Consider the following 8,899-nt stretch of genomic DNA (forward strand, 5'->3'; position numbering starts at 1 on the left):
AAACTAGAAAATGAAAATACAAAGTAGAATAAATGGAATAATAAAGGACAGAAATGAAACACAAAACATAGAAAAACTGTTAAGCACAAGCCAGATCTCAATGCAACTAACCAAATATAAACTTCAAAATGCCGTACTACCGTTACCTCCATAAGATGAAGTGGCTGTGGTTCCAACCATTCTTTCGAGCTCTTGGGCTTATGAAGCTTGTCAGTTAGCATATCATCACTGTCTAAATTTGTCATTGTGGTCACAAATAACGGAGCTCCTAGAAAAACTAGAAGATTCACTTACTCATTAATGAGGCTTCAGTCCTATTTTCTCTTAATTAACAAGCCTTGGCCACTACGAACAGGTGTGGAACGGATTCTGAATTAGCAGCCACCCACACAGAGGCCTTCACCATAGTTTCTGATGATGTCTTCAGACCCAGCCTCTTCTAAGCAGGGGAGGTTCTCTCTGGACTGACCCGCGTCCCCCTGTAATTCCAGGCTTCCCACGTCCTCCTACAACACAGCCCGTCGGAGCCGGGGTGGCAATTACCAGCCGGGTCTCTAGGGGTCGCACTGCAGCACTTTCCTGACCGAGGGCCGCCAACCCGGAGAGTTGAAAGTTCCTGGCTACCGAAACCCACACAAGCAGGGCTGCTTATAGAAGGGAGGGGTTTTCAGACCATCTCTGCGTGACCTCAAGCTCTAGGACGCCCAAAGCACTCCCCCCAACACATACACACACAAGGACTGTCATCTGAGGGGGAAGCTATCATTATGGCTTGCGCCCGCTGTAGACTTACAGCACCCACGACCCCCATCCCTCCCCTCCCACCCCGTCCGCAAGATGCGTGCGTGCTCTGCCCGGCCCGGCAGGAGAGTTGCAGACCACGACAGATACCCCAGCTCCTCCCTCCCCCAAGACTGACTGGGCCCTCGACTCCCTGCAGCACGCGGGGGCCCGGCCCGACGGCCTACGGCCCAGCAGTCGTCGGCTGCGGAAAGAGAGTGAACCCGCCCGAGCCTGCGGCCCCCTCAGCTCGGGCCCGTCGCCTCGGAAAGGCAGAACGTTCGCGTCTAGCGTCTCCCGACCGCACCCCCAGCGGACCCTATGCCGCGACAGACGACGACGAGTCAGAATTCTGCGGGGCTCAGGGCCTGGAGAGCGGCCCCGGAACTCCTGAGCCGCAACCAACTGCGCTCCTCAGGTCCAATCCGGCGGGTTTGTAACCTGGACACCTGTGGTGCCCGCACTAGTGGGCGGGTCGTGGTTAGAGAGCCAAACCGAAGCCCTTCTCGGTGACAGGCAGCCATCGCAGCCAATAGCGAGGCACATCGCCTTCCCGCCCCGCCCTCCCCCGCGACCGTTGACGGGACGGCTTTCCCTGAGTGCTTGGTCCCTTCTGCCTCCGCCAGGCTCACCGTGCTCCCCTGAGCCCTCTGGGTGTCTCCCGGCCAACTGGACGAGACAGTGGTCCTCCTTCCTGGCCTCCAGTCCCACTTAAGGAAACACCCCAGGGATGACCGGGAAGGGGCGCTGCCCTCAGAATTATCCCTTAGAAGGACGAGTGTTTGTGGAGGTTTCCCTTATGAAGACGGGAAATGTCGCTTTAAATGCGTTAAAGGTTTATTCAGTCCCCTGTATCAGAGCCTATAGTTGGCGCTGATGCTGGTCTGCGAGCGGTAAGAGAATGTGAGGACTCAGGATCAGCTGATCTCATTCAGCCTTGCTTAGATCATTGGCTGTGCATCCCGCAGGTGTTTTTCGCTTTGGGGTTTATTTTTATTTTTATTTTTATTTTTTTATAGTTTTTTTTTCAATATATGAAATTTATTGTCAAATTGGTTTCCATACAACACCCAGTGCTCATCCCAAAAGGTGCCCTCCTCAATACCCATCACCCACCCCCCCCCACCCCCCATCAACCCTCAGTTTGTTCTCAGTTTGTTTTTTTTTCAACGTTTATTTATTTTTGGGACAGAGAGAGACAGAGCATAAATGGGGGAGGGGCAGAGAGAGAGGGAGACACAGAATCGGAAACAGGCTCCAGGCTCTGAGCCATCAGCCCAGAGCCTGACGCGGGGCTCGAACTCACGGACCGTGAGATCGTGACCTGGCTGAAGTCGGACGCTTAACCGACTGCGCCACCCAGGCGCCCCTGTTCTCAGTTTTTAAGAGTCTCTTATGCTTTGGCGCTCTCTCCCACTCTAACCTCTTTTTTTTTTTTTTTTCCTTTCCCTCCCCCATGGGTTTCTGTTAAGTTTCTCAGGATCCACATAAGAGTGAAAACATATGGTATCTGTCTTTCTCTGTATGGCTTATTTCACTTAGCATCACACTCTCCAGTTCCATCCACGTTGCTACAAAAGGCCATATTTCATTCTTTCTCATTGCCACGTAATATTCCATTGTGTATATAAACCACAATTTCTTTATCCATTCATCAGTTGATGGACATTTAGGCTGTTTCCATAATTTGGCTATTGTTGAGAGTGCTGCTATAAACATTGGGGTACAAGTGCCCCTATGCATCAGTACTCCTGTATCCCTTGGGTAAATTCCTAGCAGTGCTATTGCTGGGTCATAGGGTAGGTCTATTTTTAATTTTCTGAGGAACCTCCACACTTTTCCAGAGTGGCTGCACCAATTTGCATTCCCACCAACAGTGCAAGAGGGTTCCCGTTTCTCCACATCCTCGCCAGCATCTATAGTCTCCTGATTTGTTCATTTTGGCCACTCTGACTGGCATGAGGTGATATCTGAGTGTGGTTTTGATTTGTATTTCCCTGATGAGGAGTGACGTTGAGCATCTTTTCATATGCCTGTTGGCCATCCGGATGTCTTCTTTAGACAAGTGTCTATTCATGCTTTCTGCCCATTTCTTCACTGGGTTATTTGTTTTTTGGGTGTGGAGTTCAGTGAGCTCTTTATAGATTTTGGATACTAGACCTTTGTCTGATATGTCCTTTGCAAATATCTTCTCCCATTCCATTGGTTGCCTTTTAGTTTTGTTGGTTGTTTCCTTTGCTGTGCAGAAGCTTTTTATCTTCATAAGGTCCCAGTAATTCATTTTTGCTTTCAATTCCCTTGCTTTTGGGGATGTGTCAAGTAAGAGATTGCTACGGCTGAGGTCAGAGAGGTCTTTTCCTGCTTTCTCCTCTAGGGTTTTGATGGTTTCCTGTCTCACATTCAGGTCCTTTATCCATTTTGAGTTTATTTTTGTGAATGGTGTGAGAAAGTGGTCTAGTTTCAACCTTCTGCATGTTGCTGTCCAGTTCTCCCAGCACCATTTGTTAAAGAGACTGTCTTTTTTCCATTGGATGTTCTTTCCTGCTTTGTCAAAGATTAGTTGGCCATACGTTTGTGGGTCTAGTTCTGGGGTTTCTATTCTATTCCATTGGTCTATGTGTCTGTTTTTGTGCCACGCTTTGGGGTTTATAATCTCAGGTGATTCCGATGTGAACCACTGACATAACTAGAAAATTATGAGCAGTGATTTTCTAAGCTCACTTAATAACCTGCTTTGTGAACTGTGATTTTCTATTATTCTATTTTCCTCTTTGGATATTAGGTAACGGACCACAGTTTTCACGCTGAGACCTGTCCAAAGGGTCTTAGGGAGGTTTGTATTCTCATAGGGTGAATCGTATCAACTGCGGTTCCCTTTTTCAGGGCTGAGGGAGCATGAGCCATTTGCAGAACTTACTGTTAGATACCCTCCTGGGAACAAAGCATGTGGACAGTGCAGCCCTCATCAAACTCCAGGAGCGAAGCTTGAGTGTAGCATCACCAGGATTTAGTGTAAGAAAAAGCCAGTTTGGGCATAAGCATTACAAACTCTTTCTGTAAAGAGCCATAGTAAACATTTTTGGTTTCTGGGCTATATGGCTCATGTCACAAGTACACTACTATGCAGGGGTTTTTTTAATTTTTTTTAACATTTTATTTATTTTTGAGACAGGGAGAGACAGAGCATGAACGGGGGAGGGTCAGAGAGAGAGGGAGACACAGACTGAAACAGGCTCCAGGCTCTGAGCTGTCAGCACAGAGCCCGAGGTGGGGCTCGAACTCACGGACTGTGAGATCATGACCTGAGCCGAAGTTGGACGCTTAACTGACTGAGCCACCCAGGCGCCCCTACTATGCAGTTTTAATGGGGAAACAAGCAAGGACAGTACATTAAAAAATGGGTGTGACTGTGTTCCAATAAATCTTTATGAACACTGAAATTTGAATTTCATGTAATTTTTACATATCACAAAATATACTATTTGTTTTTTCCAATGACTTAATAATAGAAAAAAACATTCTTAGCTTCCAGGCCTACAAAAACAGGTAGTGGGCCAAATTTGGCCAGCCTGCCATAGTTTGCCCACTCCTAGTCTAACTTCTGCAGGTAATGCCCAGTGATGTCCGAACTCTTGTGAATGGATTCGCCAAGAACCCTTTGCAAACCAGAAGAGAAGGACTGTATTTCAAGGAAAAGGACTACAAATGTGTCCGGGCAGATGACTATTCTCTTTATGCTAAGAATGTGAGTGTTCAAGATTTGAAGACGGCTAGGTAAAAAACCTTAAGAATTTGACTCCGATTTGCTCTGTCCCTACTGATCCCATTTATAAAACAAACTGAGCCCATTACTGCAGTGGCAATGTCTGAGACAGCAGTCTAATGCCAGGAAGGCATAAGTAAAAGAAAGTATGAACAGAGAGCCTAGCTGAGAAATACTCATTCCAGAATCTGTCAACTGAACCTTGCCTAAAGTATCTCCTTTCACTACTCCATACTCTACATCCTCTTTCTTAAAAAAAGAAAAGAAAAAAGAAAAAGTCAGCATTCATGTGCTTAAAACCTCTCTTGGCTCTCTGTTGCCTGTAAGGAAACAAGGAGATGAAATTCACATTTATTGGATGCCCTATATTATGGCAAAGCATACTTCATCCATATTATAAAGTAAGTAGCCTCATTTTTCAGGTGACGAAACTGAGATTTAACGAGGTTAAATAATTCTTCCTTAGTCATGCAGCAGAAAATGGAGGTGCCGGGATTCAAGCCCAAAGCTGTCCAATTCCAAAATGTATAACCTTTTCACTATATCATTTGTTCTCATTGAGATAGGGGTAGATTACAATCAGCTGGGGAACTTTCTCAAAACACACATGCTGTTATTACAAGTCTGAAATTTTTTGAGAAAAGACAACTAAATTACTGGAAAAAAATCTGTCCAAAAACAGATATTTATCAGCGTTATGGAAGTAAAGAAATGGCAAGAAATGTGGCTGAAGTGCAACTGCTAGTCCTGTGACAAGAACCAAAAGAAGGGCATTCTGTTTTACTCTTACCCAGGAAAACACTGGTGTGGTTGTTGTGAAGACCCATCTGTATCTTCTGGTGGCAACTTACACTGAAGGCATGTATCCTAGTGTTTGTGTGGAAGCCACAGAGAAACTGGGTAAGTTTGTCTCCCTATGCCTGTCTTCGTTCCCTATGGTAGTGAGGCCTTCTGACTGCCAGTAACTGAGAACCAATTCACACCACCGAGGGCAGAAAGGAGGAATTTATTGGAAGAGTACTGGAGTTAGTGCAGCTGAACCACAGGGAAAATGGACTCCAGGGACAGAAATACCGCTAGAATGCTTCTCTAGTCTCTTTTTTTCTTTTTCTTTCTTTTTTTTAGATAGAGAGCATGAAAGTGAGTACAAGCAGGGGAGGGGGTAGGGGAAAAAAAGGGGGAGAGAGAGAAGGAGAATCTTACGTAGGCTCCAAGCTCAGTGCGGAGCCCAATGTGGGGCTCAATCCCACGGCCCTGGGATCATGACCAAGCCAAAATCAAGAGTCAGATGCTCAACAGACTGAGCCACCTAGGCACCCCTCTAGTCTTTTTCTAAGGGCAACAGCTTTGTTCTGTCCTATTGCAAAGCCTTTCCTGGCTGGTATCATGGCCAAGGCTCACATACTGCCTCTTAATTTCTTTTAGGACACTGATTTGACAAGTCTTGGGTCATATGGTTTACCCCTATATCAGTCAGCTTTTGGGGGGTTAGGAGTGAGGAAGGCAGCAGGGTAAAAAACAAAACGAAACAAAACAAAACAGAAATGTTAACTGCTGGGGGCCACCCTATGTAAAGGAGCCTTTTACAGAAAAATTACTGAGCCAGGCAGCTACCTTATTGATGTCTACTGCATTCCTCTTCTGTGTCTTTATGTTTTTGAATGAAGATCTAATATAGGACTAACTGGGAAATTATACCCATGAGAGTTGAGCTTAATGAATGATAAATTATATTTGTGTTCAGATTTTTAAATGTAAACCTAAATTCCTAAAAAAAATTGGGGGGGGGTGGTTACTTGAACACTCCTTTAAGATAGTAGAATCCTCTACTTCTACTAGTGAGGAAAGCGGCCATTCTTTCATTCTTTCAACACATATTCAGTGATGATCTACCATGTGTGTTCTTCTATCCAAATAAAAAAGGATATCAAAGCTGTAAGCAGACATAGTCTCTACCTCCCAGGCCTCTATACATGCTGTCTAAAAATAAGTGTCCCTTTCTGCCCTGCCCCTTCACATTCAGTTGTCAAATCCCTAATCATCAATGGAGACACAAGTCAGTTCTTGGGCTATGCACTATGCATATTCCCGCTATGCTATGTATTTTATGCATACCTTTACTATCATTGCCATTAGAGCTCTTTGTTTACCTAGATTGTGAGCCCCTAGAAGATAAGAATTGTGTCTTAATCTCCTATCTCCAGTACCTAAAACAGCCTCTAGTGTTGAGTAGGTAATTAATACATGTTTGATGAACAAATAAATGAATAGCCTCTGCCTAGCAGAATCAGGGAAGGCTGCAGAGAAATGAATCTTAAAAAACTGAGAAGGGGCGCCTGGGTGGCTCAGTCGGTTAAGCGTCCGACTTCGGCTCAGGTCACGATCTCGCAGTATGTGAGTTCGAGCCCCGCGTCGGGCTCTGTGCTGACTGCTCAGAGCCTGGAGCCTGTTTCAGATTCTGTGTCTCCCTCTCTCTGACCCTCCCCCGTTCATGCTGTGTCTCTCTCTGTCTCAAAAATAAATAAACAAAAAAAAATTTTTTTTTAAAACAAACAAAAAAAAAAACAACTGAGAAATTAAGTACCATCACAGAAACACACACACACACACACACACACACACACACACACACACACACACACAAATGTATGTATGCACAGAACTTCCCAGTTGTTATAAATAGTTTCCTGTCATGGAGCGTCATAAACCATGCTACACAGCTGGCAATGAGGTATTCTAAGAGTAAATAGGACTGAACCTGAAGAAGACACAGAAGGAGTGACCTCCAACATGGGAGGAACAGGCAATTACAACCACCAAGGTCCTTTTCTGGGCAGGTGTCAAAATTTGAGGGAAGTTCAGTTTCAGTAGACTAGGGCTGGAGCAGGAAGACAGAACAGAGACATGTAGATTTGGGCTAATTATATAATTAAAGGTATCCAGAAAATGAGGCTAGGGAAAGGGGGAATTAGGCTGTCAAGAGGCCAGATTCTATCCTATCAACTGGGGCCCAGGGCTAATTCCCCAGGTCTCCCGTAGAGACCAGGGAAGTTGCCTCAGCCCTGTAAAGTAGATTCTGTGGCTGGCAGTAAAGGTTGAGGTTCTTGTTTACAACCACAAAATACTCCAAAGAATCTATACTAGCTAGAAGGAGATAGCTGCCATCATGCTACTAAAATCCTACTGCTCAAGGCATTTGGGTGGCTCAGTCAGTTAAGCGACCGACTTTGGCTCAGGTCATATCTCACAGTTCATGAGTTTGAGCCCTGCATCGGGCTCTGTGCTGATAGCTCAGAACCTGGAGCCTGCTTCAGATCCTGTGTCTGCCTCTCTTTCTCTGCTCCTCCCCTCCTTGCTCTCTCTCTCTCTTTCTCTCTCTCTCTCTCTCTCTCTCTCTCTCAAAAAATAAATAAATAAAAATCCTCCTGCTCTAGGAAGGGATAGGCTATCTTGGAAGTGGTTGGATTCTCATGAAGGATGATTGAGGCCTGACACCTACTCAGGAGCCAGTTACTTATCTCATTACTTCTGTTTCCTTCCCTTGTTTTTCTTTTAATTATATTTTTCACTATCAAAAAATTATATCAAAATTATACACGATAATTACAGAAAATTTGGGAAATAAAGAATTATAACTATTTTTAAATGTTTTATTATGAAAGATTCTAGGAAACATATATATCTTTGAGAGCAGCACTGGGTATTAACTATCCAGTCATCCTTGTATGTCCAGCATCTGGCACATGGTAGTCACTCCCAATGTCTGTGGAATAAATAAATTAATGAATCATATTGTGGTGATAATTTGCTGCTCACAAGTAATAACCATGTTCTGGTTTCTTTCAGGAGAATATCTAAGAAGAAAAGGAAATTAAGTCATCAAAGGACCATGAAAACCAGCTTTTGTTATTATAGGAAATCAATTCTAAAGAAAAAGTAATGCCTGATTTTGTGATTGAAAAACACTAGGAAGAAGGGACCAAAAAGGAAGAATGAGTTAAGGGAGCGATGTTTCTTATTTCAAGAGATCCTCTTCTTTAATTAGAATTCTTTGATAAGCTTTACCTGTTTGTTTGATTTTTTTAAGCGTTGGTCATTGGTATGAATGTGAGGACATTGATAGCTGCACGGGCATATCTGTTGAGAGACTCCTCCATGAGTCTCTTGGACTCCCACATCCTGCTGAGTATGTCAAGAGTGCAAGGCCCTAACCACTCTTCACCCAGGGCATTTCTCAGGGTTATGTTCCAGGAAGCAACCCCGAAAAATGAAGTAATGTCTCCCTTCAGAGCAAAGAGCGAGCTTTCTTACTGCTTGCTATAAAAAAAGGTAAGTTCCCTGAACTCAGTGTTGTTG

General features: G+C 44.5%; 2 protein-coding genes across 8 annotated transcripts in view; one reads left to right on the forward strand and one right to left on the reverse strand.

Moving 5' to 3' along the window:
- Positions 1–1,192, reverse strand: part of LOC125162505 (protein FAM228B-like) — a 24,215-nt gene extending 23,023 nt beyond the window's left edge. The window contains exons 1-3 of one of the 2 annotated variants that reach the window (XM_047853611.1): positions 920–1,192; positions 544–644; positions 147–277 (exon numbers count right to left, since the gene is read on the reverse strand). In XM_047853611.1, coding sequence (XP_047709567.1) covers positions 147–245 — 99 coding nt within the window. In that variant the 5' untranslated portion in view covers positions 246–277; positions 544–644; positions 920–1,192. Of the gene's footprint in view, positions 1–146; positions 813–919 lie in introns of those variants that run through there. The other variant, XR_007151060.1, reaches the window with a different exon arrangement.
- PFN4 (profilin family member 4) lies at positions 1,124–8,607 on the forward strand. Of its 6 annotated transcripts, none has more exons than XM_047853612.1 (5): positions 1,124–1,212; positions 3,664–3,792; positions 4,388–4,525; positions 5,338–5,443; positions 8,390–8,607. In XM_047853612.1, exons 2-5 carry the CDS (start codon positions 3,676–3,678, stop codon positions 8,416–8,418), a joined length of 390 nt encoding a protein of 129 aa, XP_047709568.1. In that variant the 5' UTR covers positions 1,124–1,212; positions 3,664–3,675; the 3' UTR covers positions 8,419–8,607. The 6 variants fall into 6 exon arrangements, with proteins under 6 accessions (XP_047709568.1, XP_047709573.1, XP_047709571.1 ...); XM_047853615.1 differs by having other exon boundaries at positions 1,148–1,198; XM_047853613.1 differs by lacking the exon at positions 1,124–1,212 and adding an exon at positions 1,373–1,673.
- The last annotated feature ends 292 nt before the right edge of the window (positions 8,608–8,899 follow it).

This window comes from Prionailurus viverrinus, chromosome A3 (genome assembly GCF_022837055.1).
Source record: "Prionailurus viverrinus isolate Anna chromosome A3, UM_Priviv_1.0, whole genome shotgun sequence".
NCBI lineage: Eukaryota > Metazoa > Chordata > Mammalia > Carnivora > Felidae > Prionailurus > Prionailurus viverrinus.

Bases quoted from the DNA above. Each gene is read 5' to 3' on its own strand.
- PFN4 (XM_047853612.1), top strand. From the start codon at position 3,676: ATGAGCCATTTGCAGAACTTACTGTTAGATACCCTCCTGGGAACAAAG. The intron at 4,526-5,337 runs GTGAGTGTTCAA...ACTCTTACCCAG, and splicing joins ATTCTCTTTATGCTAAGAAT to GAAAACACTGGTGTGGTTGT. The intron at 5,444-8,389 runs GTAAGTTTGTCT...GGTTTCTTTCAG, and splicing joins GGAAGCCACAGAGAAACTGG to GAGAATATCTAAGAAGAAAA.